The sequence below is a fragment of the Convolutriloba macropyga genome, chromosome 9, assembly GCF_964194025.1.
Source record: "Convolutriloba macropyga chromosome 9, txConMacr16.3, whole genome shotgun sequence".
Lineage (NCBI taxonomy): Eukaryota > Metazoa > Xenacoelomorpha > Acoela > Convolutidae > Convolutriloba > Convolutriloba macropyga.
Genome location: NC_134476.1, coordinates 3,172,383 through 3,193,681, shown reverse-complemented (window position 1 = coordinate 3,193,681; position 21,299 = coordinate 3,172,383). Strand labels below are relative to the sequence as shown.

The window sequence follows — 21,299 nt, the reverse complement described above, 5'->3', positions numbered from 1 at the left end:
ATAATGATCATCCTTTGCTTCACTATGCTCTTTCTTTTGTCAGAAAGTTGTGAAGAAAAATCAATTTGGATTGCATTGTCGTCAAGCTTAGTTGGTTATATTTTACCAAATCCAAAACTATGAACAAAGTGATTCTGACACATGACAAGATATTCATGTCAATTGTTGGACCCAGCGGTTCCGGTAAAACTGAGCTGATGTTTCACATGCTGCAGGGGAACAGTTTTCATCCGCGCTTTGAGAAAATTTATTACTTTTACAAAGAGTTCCAACCACTGTTCAGGGAAATGCGAGGTAGTATAGCACGCATTGAATTCATCAAATATTCAGGATTGGAGATAACGAAAAATCTTTCGAACTGTCTTCTTATATTTGACGACTCATGCGAGGAAATTTTTAATGACAAAGAGTTTGTAAAAATAGCTACATCTGGACGCCATCGTAAACTTCATGTTATATATGTGAAGCATAATTTGTTTCATCAAAGCAAATGGTCGAGAACAATTGACCTAAACACCACTCATATAATTTTATTCAAATCACTGCGTGAAATTCAACAGATTGAATACCTTGGAAAACAGTTGAATTGTCTCCAATTACTCAAGGAGGCATACAAATTAGCAACAGCTGAACCATACGGACATTTAACCATTGATCTGGATCAAAAAGCAAGTCAGGGTTTACGATTTGCATCACAAATTATTGGACCTGATCCTTCAATTTTTTACATTCCTGCACAAGAAGCAGTCATCACACCAATTACGAACGAAAACGAGACACTTGCTTATGCTCAAGCAATGGGCAAATAGTACAAAAAAGTCCAACATTGATTTCAGATTATTTAGTGACAGTGACTTCATTTGGTTTCTGAGTGATTGTGTGTTGAACGTACTCTCTGGAGTTGTACCAGTCAACAAAAGAGAACTGCAAAATTTTGAAAAAACTCTGCGTCAACTTTCGAACAGAAAAGTTGGGAAAAGGGAGCGATTAAAACTGATTAAATCTCCCTCAGGTATCAGTCTCATCCAACTCATAGCAATACCCTGCATAGAGTATCTGGAACAAAATGCATACCGAAGAGTTTGTGTTAATACCTAAACAAATGTATACAAGACAACAACCCCAAATATCTCAATTACTCAGCAACAAAGATGTTCACAACCCAGCCAAGCAGTTATCGCTTCTCCAAAGAAACAAGTCACCATCAGCTCCCCCTGTCTCGCAACAGGGTACAGAGCAACAAACTGACGCTTCAGTGGATGATAGAAGTACAATAAACGAGTCTATGGAAAAATCATTTATGACAGACAACACATTAGCTATCAGACAAGGAGTGTTGAATGATATTAAAATCTTGAAATGGATAAAATTTGAAAGAGCGAATAAAATACTGGAGATAATAGAGGAATCCGATTCTGTGTCCTTGGACTCATCAAAGAGATTGCTTATCAAAGGTTCAAATACGGAAGTTCTTGCTGCTACATTTCTTTACAATCTACAGCAAACCACTTGTAAACTATCTTTTGAACAATTCAGTATATTAGCACTTCTCGATATTGGTTCAGATTTGACTTGTAACACATACGCCAAAAAATTTCTAAATTTATCATCTGAAGAGAAGCTGCAATTTTTGGAATATGAGTCAGACAAGGAAGTTGCTTCAAAATCCCGCAGAAAAAAAGCAAAAGCTTCTGACAAGGACGAGGGAAGCTTTGAAGAAGCAGAAGAAGAAATCAAACCAACCAGCCTCTGGGAAAATTACTTCCTACCAAGTTAAACAGTTAGACAAGTTGTACACTAAAGACAGTGCTCCATTTGGTAGTATTGCTAATTTCAAGAAGGCTTGTGGCTATACCAGAGGTAAAATTGTTCGCTATCTTCAGTCGAAAGCCCCCTACAAGAAATACAGACAGTTCAGGAAAAGTTTCCCCCGACTGAAAGCTGTTGCATACAGAATAAACCAAATCTGGTCGGTTGATGTTGTGTATATGGATGAATTTGCCCAACACAACAATGGCGTAAAATATTTATTAGTGGCTGTGGATGTTTTATCGCGTTACTTACGAGTTCAACCAATGAAGGCCTTATATGCAAAAGATGCTGTTGAAGCCTTCAAAAAAATGATCAAGAAGAAACAGCCGGAGAATGTATGGACAGACAAGGGATCAGAATTTAAAGGAGAATTCAAAAATCTTTTTGAGAAGAAAGGAATTCATTTATATACAACAGAAAACGAAACCAAGTCGGCATTTGCAGAGAGGAACATTCGATCGATTAAAAACATTATTTACAAATATTTGGAGGAAAAATGGACTTGGACGTATATTAAAGATTTGCCCCAGTTTGTAGATACAATAAACAGTCGTGTTAACCGGGTTACCCAATTAGCACCTAATAACGTGTTCAAAAAACATGAACAATTTTTAATATCACTAGCAATCGACACAAAAAAGTACAAACCAAAATTTAAAGAAGGAGACCTTGTTCGGATTGCAAAGCCTGACGAAAAATTCAGAAAAGATGATAAACAAAATTACACAAACGAAGTTTTTACGATATTCAAAATTGCTACTGTGAGTCCACCAACGTACAGTCTTATAGATGCAGACAACGTTATAATTCATGGTAAATTTTATGAACCGGAATTAGTCCAAGTAAACGTGTTAGACGAATAAAATGAATGCTGCTAAAGAATTCACAATCGACTTAATATCCAACGCATCAATGGAAATTTTCAGTGAAAACACAATGGCAAATTTTCGTAACCAGTTAGCTCAACCACTTATGTTGGAAGGAGGATGGCAAGTAGCTTTATCTTCAATATCCTTCCCATCAAACATTAACAACGTCAATTCAAACCTGTTGGTCTTTTATGTAAACTCGGGAGCCGAAATCGATGCCCCAAATAATCGAAGTGGACACCTTAGAAAAATTCGCAAAGGCATTTAAACTAGTTTGGATCAACTCATGGATGAACTTAGGCGAATTGCTCATTTGAATCAGTTTGATTTTACTTTTGACAAAATTACTCATAAACTGGTTTTGCAATTCGGAGCAAATGAGGGTTTATCATTTGAAAACGAAGAAGTTCCAAGTATTCTCGGCTTCAAGGGTATAAAAGACAACTCGCATAATGGATACATTCATATTGGATACAAAGCAGACACAACTCTCAACAGACACCAGAGTGATTTCCCAGTCGATATAACCTGTGGCTCACAATTAATATTTGTCTACATAGACACCATAGATTATCAGAATATAGCTGACTTGAGAGCTCCTGTAATTAGAATTATTGAGTCCGAAAGGCGTTTGAGAAACGGTATCATAAACACTGTTACTCCCATTCATCATAAGACATTTACAATTCTGGATTACAAGCCCATACTTTCTAACAATATTCAAAACATTAAAGTGGAGTTGAGGAACGAAGCCGGAAAACTCATTCCATTTACTGGAACAGGAAAAGTGATAGTAAGCTTAAAGTTTCAAAAAATCAAGTGAAATGGAAGCTTACTACAGCGAACAAGCATCACAGTCAATGCCACATTTCTCCGGTCATTATCGTCAAAGAGGTAGTGGCTTTGGAGCCCTCGCTGCAGGTATTGGAAGAGTTGCTCTACCATTGCAAGAAAGTTTATATGGCCCGCTGCCAAAGGAATTGGTCGAAAGCTTTTAGTGCAGGGAGCACCTGAGTTGGTAGAAGTAGCAACGAAACTAAAGTCGGCAAAGCAGGCGTTGAAAAGCACGGTTGCAAAAACAGCCCGCCAACAAATTGGTGGTTCTCACCATTCACGCATAACAAGAGGCCGGCAAGCTATTAGACGTCGAAGACAACACTTTGTTAAACCTCGACAGTACAAAAAACGTTCCACTAAAAAAATCATTTCTCGATAACCAAAGCCAAGAAGGAGTCGACTGGATTTTTTCTCTCGAGTCAGAAATGCGAACTAACATTGTAATACCTTCCGAAGCCACTCACAGCTCATTAGACTTATTTGAAAAACCGCCTTTGCTTGTTACCTTTGATCAATCATTTGAACAAAAAACTGGGCCACTTTATTCTCCCTCCGGATCGTCACTTGAATTTGAAGTGGTAGGTGATCGCAACAATTTCATAGACTTGCAAAAAATTTATTTGGAAATCAAATGCCGAATACAAAATGTCGATGGAACTGATCTACGATATGACGCAGGTGATCCCGCTAATACTGATGCCGCATTTTTTGTGAATAATGTTCTTCATTCCCTATTTGCTGACTGCACTGTTTCTGCAAATGGAATAAAAATCTCTTCTGCCAATGGACACTATGCTCACAAAAGTTTCATAGAAACAGAATTCTCGCACGGGACGGATGCAAAGAAGACTTGGTTAAAGTGTTAAGGTTATGAGTATGAAGCGAACCCTAGCGCAATTGCTAATGCATTAAAAGATGCAAGAAAGCAGGCTGCGAGAGAATCAGCTCAAATTACTCTTTATGGAAAACTAGCTGTTGACTTTTTCTCGTGCGAAAAACAATTAGTAAGCGGAGTTACCCTGAGAATTTCTTTCCGAAGGTCACAAGATGATTTTGCCACTATAAGTGAAGCAGCTGGCAAAAACTACAAAGTAAAAATTGACGAAGCCAATCTTTTTGTTAGAAAGATGACTGTATCAGACAACGTAGTCGGAGCCATTGAGAAAACAGTTTGAGAACATCTGCAATATATCGATACAATGAAGTGATAACAAAAATTTTTCTTGCAACAACGGGGCAGCAAAGTTGGAAGCACGAAGATATTTTTACAAAAGAACCCATAAGACGACTTATAATTGCATTGTGTGCTGGTGATGCTTTCATTGGAACTAACACAGTAAATCCCTTCAACTATCAAAAATTTGGGCTGCGTGAGATTACAGTGTTCCGAAACGGTTTCGCTACAGCCGGTACACCAATGCCAACAATTGACAACAAGCGTTTGTACTACAATTCAATGAGCGCATTAGCCTATGTAGAAATGGTCATAAAATACCATTGAGTGAATTTTCAAACCATTTTATAATGGTTTTCGACCTGACTAGTACGCAAGAAGCCACACATGATTTCATTCATCCTGAACTAACAAATTCGTCTATATCGGTCGAGCTAAAGTTTGATACAGCTTTAACAAACAACGTTGAAGTTTTCTTCCTCGAAGAAAAATCATCTACGGTGTATATTGACTCTGCAAGAAACGTATCCAAAAATATTCTGCCTATGAACGCATACTAATGGACGAAGATCAAATTTATATTCAAGTTCAAAAGTGCAAGCATCTCAAATACAAATTTCGAGGTGTTTATGCCGCTGACAATTATCCATTAAATTTACCTGTTAACAGTTTTATAATTGTAAACGCATCACGAGCTGATTCTTTTGGAACGCATTAGGTGATGCTTGCCAAACGCTACGAATACCCCGTACTATACTTTGCAGATCCGTTAGCATTACCTCTGACTGCCTACAAAGATATTTTCTCCCATTTACAGCAATGTACTGATTTGCATATGAGGATGGATATTATGGAGCACAGGAGAGATATACAATCACCCCTGCAATCAGCAGACTCACAACTGTGTGGTTTTTTTTGCATCTATATTGCGCACTATTTTTAAAGCAGTAAATATCCCTTTGGCACCAGATTTAAATGAATTGCAATTGCTAGAATTTGTAAAACATATGGAGTAAAATTCAATTAAATTTTTCTACCAAAACACTTGGATTTTTTACAGAATTGGAAGTTTATTAAATAGTCTGAAGTCTCTCGTACAAAACTCCCTTGTCCACTCAAAAGAATATCCATGAATGTTCACCATGCATTAGTTGACAAAATCGTTTTATAGTTACATCGGGGATAGTAGAAGCATGTTTGTTAGAAGTTGTAGTAATGGTTGAGAGTTTTTTCACAGGATTGGGCAAAAGAAGTTGTTTTTTAGTTTTGTTGGTTGAAACATGAATAAACGTTGATAAATACTCCACAGCGACATGTAAGCGAGAAACAATAGCACCACGAGTAACAAAATTTTTCTCAGAAGGCAAAATAAGAAATTTGAAACAGGTCACGAGACAAGGTATCAGCACAGAAGCATACGGAGAAAAAACATTTTTATCTTCTAAACTTGTATCCTCAAAAATAAGATTCAAATGGCTGGAACCAAAGGAACAACCATCAATAACGGTCGAAGATGAATGATAACCGTACGCATAATTTTCTATTCCAGAATCTTTTAGTTTTGGTTCTGTGTCGCAAATAGTGTATTTGAATCGTTTTTGAAACTTTTTGAAGTATTCGGGACTGTTTTCGTACATAGCTTCAACCATAGTAAGAGACTAAACTGAGTGAACAAATGATGATTTACCTCTATGAATTAGTGGGTTTTAGTTGAGAACACTGTGTAAACAAATTTTCAAGGTCGTTCTAAGATGAAAATTCATTAAATTTTTCGTTATTTTAATTGCTTGTAAACAAATTCTGTCTTGACATTAAGTAAACAAATCAAGGCTGTCTGGTTTTTCCGAAGCTCCGCAAACAAATCAAAGCTGTCTCATTTTCCCGAAGTTCTACGATCATAAACCTGTGGTAAACTTTGGTTGTTTTCATTGCTTGTGAACAAATTCTGTCTTGACATTAAGCAAACAAATCAGGGTTGTCGAAGTTGTGTACAAGAATAATGGCTGTCGCAATTTCCCGAAGTTTTGCAAACTTTGCTGTGATTGGTTGACGACTCGAAATAAAATCTATTTTTAGTAACAAAGAAATTTCAACTTCATTGTTCGCATGTAGTCATGAATACACCTTGAATTTCTGCAGAACTTGAGAGACATTTGTTTATTCATATTTTACGGCTCAGTTGACAATTTCTTACAAAAATAAAAAATCTTTTTGCTCATTCCATAGTTAACTTACCCAGTTATAACGAAATGCCTGCAAAAGATCGAAACCTACTCGTTAACTGTGAAAAATGTGGAAAATCTATTGCAGAATACAATATTGCTCGCCACCGGAAGACATGTATGATGGGCACGCTTTACTGTAAGAAAAAGAATTGTAATTTTGCTACAAAAAATTCTGCAGAATTGTCATACCATATTGCGAAGGCTCACGGAGCAAAAGTTCGTAATACACTGAACAAGTGTGTTGTCTGTCAGAAACAGTTCCCAAGTTTCTACTCACTTCAACTTCATCGGAGAAAAGTACATCAAGCTAGCACAAAAATTGGGTTCTCAAGCACAATCCGTGTTCGTGAGATTATAGAAAAAGTTGATAACGATAGCGAGTCATTGAAAAAAGAACTAGCAGCGTGTCAGCATTTACTTGACGATATGCATTCTGAGCATGGCAGACAGGAAGTTTTCAACTTCAGTTTATCGAATTTGGACACCAAAAAGATCAATGAAAAACTCGATCAAGTTTTTGCAAACCTGAAATGTGCAGCAAAAGTTAACCTCGCATTGGGGTTTATTTTGCAAAATGTAGAGACAAACAAATACCGATATTATTATCCGCATGAAAATAACTTACTCCTGGATCGAGCTTTTCTGCTAAGCAATAAAAACAATTTATTGAACCTGCAGAACGAAATTGAGAAAATTGATTTGATTGAAACATGTACAAAAGAACGTCAAAACTCAAAATGGCGATTCACAGTAATTACAAATGTTACCGTTTTTGTAGCGCTTCTTACGAATATACCAATGGGTTGTACTGATTCTCCTCTTCCAGAGCCATTGTTAAGGAATCCTGAAGTAAATTGTCTCGTTTCAAATGGACACATTGAACCATATAACGATAATTTGTGTTTATTCCGTGCAATTGCTATTCATTTATTTGGATCAGTAGATGTTGAACCAAATGCAACTAAAATTTTTCACAGTTTTGTTACTGCAAGTGGTTGCGACCCTGAAAGTTTCACAGGTGTTTCCTTTGATCAAATTCCAATAATTGAAGAACTAATCAAACAAAACATTTTCATCTATGATTTTGACATTGAAGACGGTGAAATTATTGGTGAACTTGTTCGACGCAGCGTTGAACGATATGACGAAAACATTGAACAACCAAATATTTTATGTTAATGATATCAACAAATTCTTCAAGAAGTTTCGTTGTCCCAGCTGTGATGTCTTTTTCAACCATTCAGTTCATTTCAACCGTCACTTGAAAACTTGTAAAGAACGTGTGAAAAATGTCTATCCCCGAGGAGTTTATTCTTTGCGGGAAACACTATTTGCGAAGCTTGACAACTTCTCAATCGCGTATCGAGGAGATTATACCCTCTTCAATAATTTAGCCGTCTTCGACTTCGAAGCAATTTGTGTTCAATCAGTGGATATCAGTAACACAGCTACAACATCGTTGATTGGTACTCATGTACCTGTATCGGTATCAATTTCTTCAAATCTGTTTAAAGAACCAATTTTCTTATGCGAAAAGGATCCCAATCGTCTCATCATATCGTTTGTAGCGCAACTTGAAACCTTATCAGCAAAAAACAAAGCGGACTTGAGACCCAAGTTCTTGGAGGTGGAAGCTGAGATCGAAACCAGGTTGAGTGATATTTCCTCTAGACTGGAGATTATTTCCGAAAGTCAGTTGGAAAATAGTATCAAAGCAGAAGATAGTGGTGCTTCTAAAAGTTTTTTACGATACCAACAAAAGCAGCTCCTTGATCTCCAGTGTCATTTCAATAATTATGTTGACACTCTACCAGTTTTTGGATTCAACAGTGGAAAGTATGATCTGAATTTGATCAAAAGCTATCTCATTCCTCATCTACTTAACGACAAAGCTATTACACCTACGGTAATCAAGAAGACAAATCAGTTCATCTCCTTCAAATTTGGGGATATTCAATTTCCTAATATTGTAAATTTTCTCGGTGGAGCAACAACTCTGGACTCCTTTCTGAAAGCATATCAATCGAACGATACAAAAGGTTATTTCCCATATGAATGGTTTGATTCGCCATCGAAACTTGACTGTACCAATCGTGGATTGCTACTCATGTACCTGTATCGGTATCAATTTCTTCAAATCTGTTGAAAGAACCAATTTTCTTATGCGAAAAGGATCCCAATCGTCTCATCATATCGTTTGTAGCGCAACTTGAAACCTTATCAGCAAAAAACAAAGCGGACTTGAGACCCAAGTTCTTGGAGGTGGAAGCTGAGATTGAAACCGGGTTGAGTGATATTTCCTCTAGACTGGAGACTATTTCCGAAAGCCAGTTGGAAAATAGTATCAAAGCAGAAGATAGTAATGCTTCCAAAAATTTTTTACGATACCAACAAAAGCAGCTCCTTGATCTCCAGTGTCATTTCAATAATTATGTTGACACTCTACCAGTTTTTGGATTCAACAGTGGAAAGTATGATCTGAATTTGATCAAAAGCTATCTCATTCCTCATCTCCTTAACGACAAAGCTATTACACCTACGGTAATCAAGAAGACAAATCAGTTCATCTCCTTCAAATTTGGGGATATTCAATTTCTGGATATTGTAAATTTTCTCGGTGGAGCAACAACTCTGGACTCCTTTCTGAAACCATATCAATCGAAAGACACAAAAGGTTATTTCCCATATGAATGGTTTGATTCGCCATCGAAACTTGACTTTAGCCATCTTCCACCTTACGCTTCCTTCTTCAGCAAGCTGAAAAACTTGAATCCACTGGAAAATGATTTCACTCAGTTCGAAAAATTGATTCAATCTGGAAAAGAGCAGTCGGTAGTTCTCCGGGAAATGGGACTGAAAGAAAAGCCTAGAACTGGAATAGAAAACTATGCTCTCCTAGAAGATTTGTGCAAGATGGAGAAAATGAAAACTTTTCGAGATTTCCTTCGTTGGTATAAAAACAAAGATGTTGTACCAACGTTGAAGGCAATGGTGAAAATGATGGAGTTTTAACATGGTCAGAAAGTTGACATGTTAAAGCTCGGGTGCACGCTACCCAATTTAGCAAATATCTGTCTTCATAAATCGATGGATAGAAAGTTTTACCCTTTCATCGAAGCTGACAAGGACTTGCATGAGAAAATACGAAGTGAAATGACTGGTGGTCCATCAATAGTGTTTACGAGGAAAGCTGTTGTAGACGGAACATTCATCCGGAGGTCAAACAATGTCTGTAAAACAATAGTTGGAATAGATGCTAGCCCAATTATATCCTTTCTCCATGTGTCAAGCGATGCCAACTGGACTCTACACTAGATGGGAGTATGATACCAATCTTCAAAAGTTCAAAGCTCGTCAAAACAAAATCAGGAAGTTTGAGAACATGGTAATGTCTTTCTATCAAGCAAACAGATCCGGATTTACTATTGAAAGTATCTATACAACTGGAAAACAGAAAAAAATTGATTCCTTTAGTGTGGATGGCTTTTGTGGTCAATGTCAAGCAATTTCTGAAGCTCTCGGATGCTACTACCACTTCTGTCCCTGTAGAGAAACTCAACCAAATCTTGATAAAGACGAATATGAAAATGGTATCCGGAAGCGTGAGTCTGATATCTTACGAAGACTTCATCTGGAAAACAAAGGATATAGAATTGTTGAGATGAGAGAATGTGAATGGTGGGATCAAGCTCAGAAGAGCTCTATTTTGAAAGATCATGTTCGAAAAAATTTTCCCTACAAGTTACCTTTGAGCAGTGAGACGCTGTTGACGCGGATACAAGAAGATAAATTATTTGGATATGTTCAATGCGATTAAGAAGTTCCCGAGGAGCTTCGTGAACGATTTGCAAGCTTTCCTCCAATTTTCAAAAACTGTGATGTTGGAAGAGAGAATATTGGTAAATTCATGCTGGAATATGCTGAAAAAAACGCGTTATTGTTAAAACCACAACGAATGTTGATTTCGAGTTACAATTTAAACAATGGAATAGTCATAACGCAATTATTAAAGTTTTATTTGAAGCTGGGTCTACGCTGTACCAAAATCCACAGATTCGTTGAGTATACCCCGCAAAAATGTTTCAACGGTTTCGTACAATCTGTCGTTGATGCAAGACGAGAAGGTGATGAAAATCCGGACTCTAGCGTTGTTGCTGAAACTATTAAATTACTTGGAAATAGCTCTTATGGTTATCAGATAATGGATCGAAGCCGACATACGCAAACACTTTATCTCAGCGATGAAAATACTCACAAAGCTATCAATAACCGTCTTTTCAGGAGATTGAACAATGTCGGGAGAGGTATATATGAGGTTGAGCTAGTGAAGAGTACTGTTGAACATCGTGAGCCTATAATTGTGGGATTTTTCATCTTGCAGTACGCAAAATTGAGAAAGTTGGAGCTTTACTATAACTTTTTTGACAAGTTCTGTGATGTTCAGAAATTTGAAGAGCTTGAAATGGACACCGATTCCTTGTATCTGGCGCTGGCTCATGAAAATCTATATGACTGCATTCGACCCGAAATGAGAAGCATTTGGAACGAGATAAGAAGAGATGACTGTACAGAAACTTTTCGCGCTGACAGTACGTGCAATTTTTTTCCAAGAACTTGCTGTCATGAACATATGAAGCATGACAAGCGTGAACCTGGTTTATTCAAGGAGGAGTTTCGGTGTACCGAAATGCTATGTTTATGTAGCAAGACATATTGCTGTTATAATTCATTAACGAACAAAACTAAGTTCAGCAGCAAAGGACTCAACAAGAATGTTCTGGAAGAAAACAGTAATGGACCGTCACAGAAGTACAGAAGAGTCCTGGATGATGCAGTAAATGTATCCTCAACTAACAGAGGGTTCAAAACCGTAAATCATCGGGTTTTCACCTATGAACAGACTAAAAGGGGACTTTCATATTTCTACCCGAAACGAATTGTGGATAGAGATGGAATTCACACAAAACCTTTACTGATCTAAACTGACAATCTATTTGCTTCCAGAACTTTTAATCTATCTAATTTGATCTCTTTTGAACACTTGATAAGATTGTGATATTAATTTGTCAACCTAGTAAGTGTATTGTATAATTAGTCCCAGTCGTTGTTTTCGTTGAAACTAATAGATAGAAATAACAGCAGATTTTCAGCATAATTTTAGTCTTCTTTTCGGAGTTGAGCTAGCATAGTTCTTTCTAAGCAGATTCCTCAATTTCTTGGGTGAGTTCAGTGTAAACCCTAGATAATGAATAAGCTTCTTATTCAACACTTTCCCGCTGATAAACAGTAACCGTATTCTGGAATGTTCTCGGAATTCTTAACATATTGCTCTAGCAATCTGATTGGACAACCATCTTTCCCGTTTCCTTTTTAGCATTATTTTCTGGCTAGATTCACGAAATTTCCTTTTAAGGAAATCAATTATAAACTATGATCTTACCGAACCTTTAGAAGTCTTCTCTGATTCATTTTGCTTCTCGTTGCCCCAGAGTTCAGATTGCCTAATTTGATTTTCTGTTAGCAAAAGGAATCATCCTATCGATATTATATTTTCCTCTTTTTATGTGCTGCTAGTGACACAAAATTTATATTGACGTCTTTAATTGTAAGTACGAGGATTTTTTTTAGAAATTGAAGGTCTTGAACTAGTTAAAACAAAATTTTAAATGTCTAATAATATCTATAATTAGGGCGTTTTTATAGCATTTTACTATCCCACCATAACCAGATATGATACACAATAGTAACCACAGTTGAAAATCTTAACATGTTATAACAAGATTCGATGACTCATCAGCGACTAGAAGACTCACTGTCTTTATCAGTCACAATACGTGTGCCAAGTACTACTCCAGTTACTTGTAACCTATTAGCTATCTTCGTACATTGGTATAATATAACAATGTAGAATATTAATCAGATAATGTACTCAACGCGATGATTTAGTTAGAAATAATCTCTATTTATGTTCGCCTACAGTTAGATAACAAATGTCAATATTACAAGTATCGATGATTCATTAGCAAATTGGTAATATGTAATCAATCCTGATACATGTAAAATCGATTACCTATCTTTATACATTATTGTCAAAAATCCAATCTTAATACATGTAAAACCTATTATATATCTTTATAGGTTGTTCTCTTAACTCTAATGTTAATACATGTAAAATCTATTACCTATCTTTATACATTACTGTCAAAAATCAAATCTTAATACATGTATAATCTATAACCTATCTTTATACGTTGTTCCAATAACTCTAATGTTAATACATGTAAAATATATTACCTATCTTTATACATTGTCTCACTAATTCAAAGATGACCTAAATAAGTTACAATTGCTATAACCAATCTTAATACATGTGGGTCGTCACCCCCCGGGCAGCTCGGTCCCTCTATATACTACTACTGTATTCAAATGAAGTACTTTTGGCCCTTTTAAGGTTACACAGAATGCCCATATCCGGTTTGCTTATTGGAGAAGCCATAAGCCAAATTATAATTTAAGTAAATTGGCTTTAGGAACATTTTCTTTATCCGCAGTAGACCCGAAAACTTAAAACTGAAGCGAATCATTGTCCATATTTCTCAAAACCAAGTTTGAAATAAATAAATCGCTATTGCAAAGCCAAATTTGAAATCAAATTTGAAATAAATAAATCGCTATTGCAAGATATAGCAGTTCTGTCTGCTGCCTTGCTTTTCTGTCAGGTTCCGATAGTAATTTGGATAAAGCAAGCAAACATTTTCAAGATTTATTTGAAAAAAAGTTTGAAAAAAATGCAAACTAGATTTTTGAATTCAAGGACAGCAAAAAAAATGGTCAGCAGAGATGATTTTGGGCAGCAGAGATGATTTTTAAATTCGAGGAAAGCAAAAAAAATTGGCCAGCAGAGATGCATTTGGGCAGCAGAGATGATTTTTAAATTCGAGGAAAGCAAAAAAATTGGCCAGCAGAGATGATTTTGGGCAGCAGAGATGATTTTTAAATTCGAGGAAAGCAAAAAAAATTGGCCAGCAGAGATGCATTTGGGCAGCAGAGATGATTTTTAAATTCGAGGAAAGCAAAAAAATTGGCCAGCAGAGATGATTTTGGGCCCCTGGTACAAGATGAAAATTTTTAAACCTCATTATTCATACTAAGCCGCACATGCACATATTAAAAAATGCAAACTAGATTTTTAAATTCGAGGAAAGCGAAAAAATTGGCCAGTAGAGATGATTTTGGGCAGCAGAGATGATTTTTAAATTCGAGGAATGCAAAAAAATTGGCCAGCAGAGATGATTTTGGGCCCCTGGTGCAAGATGAAAATTTTTAAACCCCATTATTCATACAAAGCCGCACATGCACATATTAAAAAATGCAAACTAGATTTTCAAATTCAAGGAAAGCAACAAAAAATGGCCAGCAGAGATGATTTTGGGCCCCTGGTACAAGATGAAAATTTTATATCTCAATATTCATACTAAGCCCCACATGGAGATTTTCGTTCAAAACTGCCTTATGGTTTAGATTTGATATTCAGGCAGTTCAGACAACTCTTTTCTTCTCTTACAATAAAGAAAATTTTGCTGAAATTTGATAAATGAAAAAAATTTTTTTCTGTGTTCTACAATAGGTCAATGTCGAGTTTGTCATATTTTTATCTCCGTTTAATTTTCCTCCCAATGCAAAAGTTACGTTTTTTCGAAATGCCCTCAAATATCGAAAAATAAAGACTGATCTCTGTATTTGTCATTTTGAGAACAATAGCATTTTGGAGAGTGCTAGCATTGCGCTCTGTTGGAGATGCACTGGCAGCTCTTTATCTATGAAACCGAAAATTGTCAACTACCGTAAATAAAAATACTTATGGCTCCTAATCATCACAAGGAGGCTCTATGAGAAATTAAAAAAACATCGCAATTTCAAACTTAGAAAATATTACTGTATTAAAAGTTTGAAGTACTCTGGCCGTTTTTTGGTTACTCAGAATGCCCATCTGCGTTTTACTAATTGGAGAAGCCGTATCACAAATTACAATTTATGAAAATTGACTTTACAGAAAATTTTGGATATTTTCCGCTAGCGCCCCCTCCCACTCCCCAGTAAATTGGACTTCCCCCATTTGTATAGGTTTGAACATTGTACCCCAGTTCGAGGTCAAGACCCAAAATTGTTTATGATCAGACCCAGTCGAGCGCACACCCGTGTGTTCCCAGACCAAAGTTACAGGGTTTGGAAGGAAGTTCGAGGGCACTACAGTCTGGACGAAATTCTGGAGATGGTCTGATCATAGGTCGATTTGGTCCGAAAAGTCTGATCATAGGCGGATTCGGCGCACTTGTGTCCGATCAGAGCCGAATTCGAGCGCAATTGGGTCTGATCAAAACCTCTTCGAGCGAACTTGGGTCTGATCAGAAAAGTTTTCGAACGCAATTGCGTCTGATCAGGGACCATTTCGAGCGCATTATTGTTTTCATTTTTTTGTTTTTGTAACTGAGAGATGTTGGCTCTGCCAAGAGGCAGCCACAAAGCAGCGTTCTGATCAGAGACCCATCATAATTCCGATAGCTCTGATCAGAAAAAAGTAATCCAGCTGATGGCAGTGGCCGGTCCCCTCGAGAAGAAACTTTGATCAACTGGAGAACACAATGTTTCATATGGAAAGCTGTCTAAACTCTTCCATTGAGTCAGAAATATACACTAAACTATACACTATATAAAATTGGTTCTCAACAGCATTGCGCTCTGTTGGAGATGCACTGGCAGCTCTTTATCTATGAAACCGAAAATTGTCAAATACCGTAAATAAAAATACTTATGGCTACTAATCATCACAAGGAGGCTCTATGCGAAATCAAAAAAGCATCGCAATGTCAAACTTAGAAAATTGTACTGTATTAAAGGTTTGAAGTACTCTGGCCGTTTTTTGGTTACTCAGAATGCCCATCTGCGGTTCACTAATTGGAGAAGCAATATCCCAAATTACAATTTATGAATATTGACTTTACAGAAAATTTTGGATATTTTCCGCGAGCGCCCCCTCCCGCCCCCCAGTAAATTGGACTTCCCCCATTTGTATAGGTTTGAACATTGTACCCCAGTTCGAGGTCCAGACCCAAAATTTTTTATGATCAGACCCAGTCGAGCGCACACCCGTGTGTTCTCAGACCAAAGTTACAGGGTTTGGAAGGAAGTTCGAGGGCACTACAGTCTGGACGAAGTTCTGGAGATGGTCTGATCATAGGTCGATTTGGTCTGAAAAGTCTGATCATAGGCGGATTCGGCGCACTTGTGTCCAATCAGAGCCGACCGCGAGAGCAATTGGTTCTGATCATAACCTCTTCGAGCGCACTTTTGTCTGATCAGAGGCGACTTCGACCGCAATTGGGTCTGATCATAACCTCTTCGGGCGCACTTGGGTCTGATCAGAAAGGTGTTCGAACGCAATTGGGTCTGATCAGGGACCATTTCGAGCGCATTATTTTTTTCAATTTTTTTGTTTTTGTAACTGAGAGATGTTGGCCCTGCCAAGAGGCAGCCACAAAGCAGCGTTCTGATCAGAGACCCATCATAATTCCGATAGCTCTGATCAGAAAAAAGTAATCCAGCTGATGGCAGTGGCCGGTCCCCTCGAGAAGAAACTTTGATCAACTGGAGACCACGATGTTTCATATGGAAAGCTGTCTAAACTCATCCATTGAGTCAGAAATATACACTAAACTGTAACTACATAAAAATTGGTTCTCAACAGTTGGGTTTCGTTTCCTTTAGCAATACTTTTATAATCGAATTTTCCTTAGATGAACTAAATCCTGCAAACATCAGTTTTATGAAAAGATTATATTAACTAAGAGCAAAACTAAGAGATTTTTTCATAAGTGAATTTTTTTTCTGATCAGACTAATTCGAGCGCACTTCAGTCTGATCAGAACTGGTTGCGAGCGCACTTCAGTCTGATCATAACTGGTTGAAAGCGCAACTGGGTCTGATCATAACTTCTTCGAGCGCACTTGAGTCTGATCAAGGTCTGATTAAGGTCTGGGCAATGGTCTGAATTTGAGTCTGGGCCATGGTCTGAGGATGGTCTGATCAGAACACCTTCGGTCTGAAAAGTCTGATCAGAGACCTTTTGTGTGTCTGGAAAGTCTGATCAGAGGTCTTTTGGGCCTGGAAAGTCTGATCAGAGATAATTTGGGTCTGGACCTCAACCTGGGACGCATTTGAGTATATTACGCATGTGCATGTATACGTATGAATTGGAATTTAGAAAATACTATTAGAGCGGAAGTTTGAAAGTAATATGTGCATAGCATTAAGTCACTGCATATAATGTAAACATCAGCCAAAAACCTTTTGTTATTGCGTTTTTAATAATTACGAGCTGTGTAACGGGGTGTAATACTATATTTTTTTTTTCAAAAATTGTTGCATATATGGTTGTTGATGTATTATACAAGAAACTATCTTAAGAAAATTAAATAACCTTTTTCAGAAGGGAGCAAAACATTAATTTTTGGGCGGTGCCTATAGGCTTTCATAAATTTCATACATAAATTTCATAAATAAATTTCATACATAAATTTCATACATAAATTTCGGCTATATGGGGCTGGGGGCGCTAGCGCCAAAAATTTTTGTGTCCGCATTAGCCCCGAAACTTGGGACTGAAGCGAATCATGGTACATAATTTTCAAAAAAAATGGCTCCCATGTTTTCCGTTCTTGATTCAGTATAAGGAGACTTAGGGCTAATGGTTTCATGTGATTTCTGCTGAAACATTATTTTCGAAGCAATAATTTTGGGATCTTATAAGGGTTCTCCGGGTCTTTTAAAGTTTCAAAACATACGTTGGAATCAGTACAATTGATTCTGTTATAACTGATTCTGTTCTGATTATTTTTTCCTTTTTTCCCACTTTGAAGCTGTGCAAGCTATGCAATGCTATTATTTGTGCTACTTAATCAACCGCCTTTAAAATATAGAATACTAATATTTTTAATGGTCTAATTTTTGTGTCAGTGATTCGATTTATGAGATAAGATTATTTATTATCCAGAAACCTTTCAAATTTGATTATCAACGTCTCAAATACCTAGCTGTTAGAGGCTTCAAAATTTATACTTTCGCTTCTCTGTCGCATGCACAACGTGGAGTAGAGTTATATTTTGGGCCAGATTTATTGCCAGATTTTGGGCTATTATCTGTTTTCAAATTCTTGATAAGATTCGATACGTTCAATTCGAAAAGCTCACTTTTAAAGCTTAATTATATTCTTAATAGTCGTGAATACACCATAGTTACAAACTCGTGAACAAAATTAGTCGTTCAAAAATTATTTTCGTTTTAATGACTATTATGCAACATTTTTTAGCCGCCGAAAAAAGCAATGACAAAATTTATACAGATTTTTCATACATTATTTGAGCTAACGTGCTGTGTTTTCATAGCGAAGCATGTTTGAAAAACCATTTTGCGGAGCACTTTTGTGCTGAGAACGAAAACTCTTTATTTTATCGAATGTATCTGTTCATATAAGTTTATTTTGCTAGTTTATTTTATTAAATAACAGCGTGCAAAATGGGCGGTGGCGCTCAATCTAAATACCAAACTCATGTCTTCACCACTGAGAAACAGTTGTGGTGTAGTGGATGCTACGAACCCTTCGAACAACCAGTAAAACTGGGTTGCGGGCATAGGGTATGTGGACCCGACTCAGGCAGAAAGTGCGCGGAAGAAGTACTACAGAAAGGAAAATGTTTGGTTGCAAATTGTGGGTTTCAGCTGCCAGATATGTTTGATAAAAAAGACTTCAAAAAGGCAGATATGCGGGAGAAAACGGAATACGATCTAGCTTTTCCACTCGATACAATTGGTGAAGAGAGGAATGAAAATGGACCATCAACTTCGCGAGGTAAAATGATTTTTGTTAACAAATTAAAAGATGTAAACAACTATCTAATCAAACTAACCAATAATTAAACCTGCAGTAATAGAGTTTTAACTCTGTCTTACAAAGTAGAACTTTTGTTTTTTCATCGTTTCGCACCAATCAAAAAGAGAACATATATGTTTCCTACTAAATATGCAAAGACCATACTTGAATCCTAAAACCTATTCAAGTTCAAACACAGCTTTGTCTTATATGTTAAACCTTAAATGTTCTATCGCGGGGAGCTGTTATGATCAAAGTTGGCTAAGATCAGAGTTTGCTTAGTTTTTTTGTATGTTTGGACAACCCGTGCGGAACTCCAAGTGTAAATCATGGGAAATGCAAGTCTTCCATGTATTACATTTTTACAAGCTCGCTTTCTCGCTTGCAATTTGCTTCTTTCAAGCGTATAAAAATGCCGCAAAAAGACACACTTTCAACAATTATGTTGAAGCAGAAAGGAGAGCAAACGCCAAGGGAAAAGGAGAGCTTGCAGAATTTTTTTTTGCACTTGACCTAAGTCTGACCATTGTAAAATCAGTCTGAACGCAAGTTTGACGAGTCATAAAAGTGACATGAATCAGTCTACGATTCATTAATGATGAGAAAATGCTTTTGTATTGGCCCGGCACTGAAACGCAGCTGTATTTAGGTACGAGAAATGAACAAAAGAATTAGGTAAGAGAAGGGAACAAGTGACAGAAAGCTATAGTTTAGCAGGAATTCGGTAAATCAAACAGCCCTATGATACCTGTATATTCATCATTAATTGTTCATTTTATTTAGTGCAGTAAAATTTAGTGCGATGTTATTATTTAGTTTTTATTTCAATTTTACCCGTCATCCTTATTGCACCTCCTTTAATCAGTTGCCTTTAATCAGTTGATTGTTATTTTCCGCTTCGTGATTAGACATATCTGTTCACCTAATTTCATTGGTTGACAACCACTTTTATTCTTTTTATTCATTAACTCAGGGTCACCTGCTTCAATCTCTTTGATTCCGCTCCGCAAAATCGAGTATAGAATCTAGCACGCCTTCTGCCTAGCGAAATCCAACTGTAATTAAAAGTTTGTCTTCGCTTGGCAAAGCCGATGGTAATTAAGTGAAGTACGACATGGCGCAACCAGCCAACAAAGAACTGCACTGGGAATCGACGCCTTCTGGGATAAGCCTACACCCGACTCTCCTCTACGTTGGGAAAATTGGAGGGTTAAGTATAAACTAGCCCAGGAAAACATCATCCTCCACACACTTCGCGGCCCGAAACCCCATATAGTAGAACTTCCCTCGGAATCGATATACGAAGAAACGATCGTTGGATCTTCAGCGCAATCAGGACATGAACGCAATGCCTGAAAGGAACAACAAAGATGAATTGGTAAAACAAATGACAAAGACGCATCGAATTCGGCATAATGTGCAGAGATAAACCTTGGTCACTTGCTGACCGTTAGACAGTCTTCCTTTTTATCTGAGCATCTGCGTACAGGAACGCAGAATTCTCAACAGCAAGGGTCCTCAAATAATGATCGACACCCTCACAACTTCCGAATTATTTGAAAATCGTAGAAGACGCGTTCGTCAGACCAAGAAACATCACTTGACAGATACGTTATCCTCATCACAAAGCAACTCCGGGGAGAATTGTCTAGCATTTATATTGAAAACTCAATGAATTGACCAACGATTCCGACTTCGAGATGAAGGAACAATCCGGTATCAGAGACGTTTTCATCACCAGTCCAATTGACTCCGGAATAGAAAAAGAACTCCTCAGACGGAAAGTGGAGCCGAGGAAAGTGCCAGAGCTAGCAATAAATTTTGAAATTGGGTTGCGAAATGAGCTCCAATTTCAAGCACACAACAAGACCTTGACTCCGGCCAGCGTAAATGCAATTCAGTATCCACCCAGCAACCGCTCATCGAATTGGTCTCTTTCCAACAGTTTCCATAAGCAAGACAACTGCACACATCTCTCTATTATTCAATTTGTGGACGAAATTGGCTTCCTAATCACCGGAAAAAATGCATCGCAAAAGGTAAAACTTAAAAAATTTTGTGGTTTTTTACACCAATTCGCTAAAGCATGTCGTCAACAAAAGAATCAGAAACCAGTGAACACCTTAGATGAGGAACCTCATCTAGAGGACTCCCTCAAGTTCCTCCAATCATCGTCGAAACTATACGAATCCAACTATAGTAGGGGCGATGATAACATCGTGGCTACAATTCATAACGAGCTCAAAAAATAGAACCTCAAATCAAAATTGCGAGCATTCTCAAACGAACCGATCCAAATTGAGGATGAAATCCAAACACCCGTAACTGGCAATGACCGGCATACTTCAGCCGTCACAGTCGTTGCCGACGGCCGCAAACCACTCATCGGTCTTTAAGTCTGTGATCAGTTAGGACTTGCAGTTGCACAATCTTTCTCGCTAGAAGGTAACCAAATA

At 37.3% G+C, this 21,299-nt stretch overlaps 1 protein-coding gene across 1 annotated transcript in view; it reads left to right on the top strand.

Moving 5' to 3' along the window:
- Window positions 1–18,361: 18,361 nt before the first annotated feature.
- LOC142345562 (uncharacterized) overlaps window positions 18,362–21,299 on the top strand; it is a 37,458-nt gene continuing 34,520 nt past the window's right edge. The window contains exon 1 of the mRNA XM_075397659.1: window positions 18,362–18,822. Coding sequence (XP_075253774.1) covers window positions 18,489–18,822 — 334 coding nt within the window. The 5' untranslated portion in view covers window positions 18,362–18,488. The remainder of the gene's footprint in view (window positions 18,823–21,299) is intronic.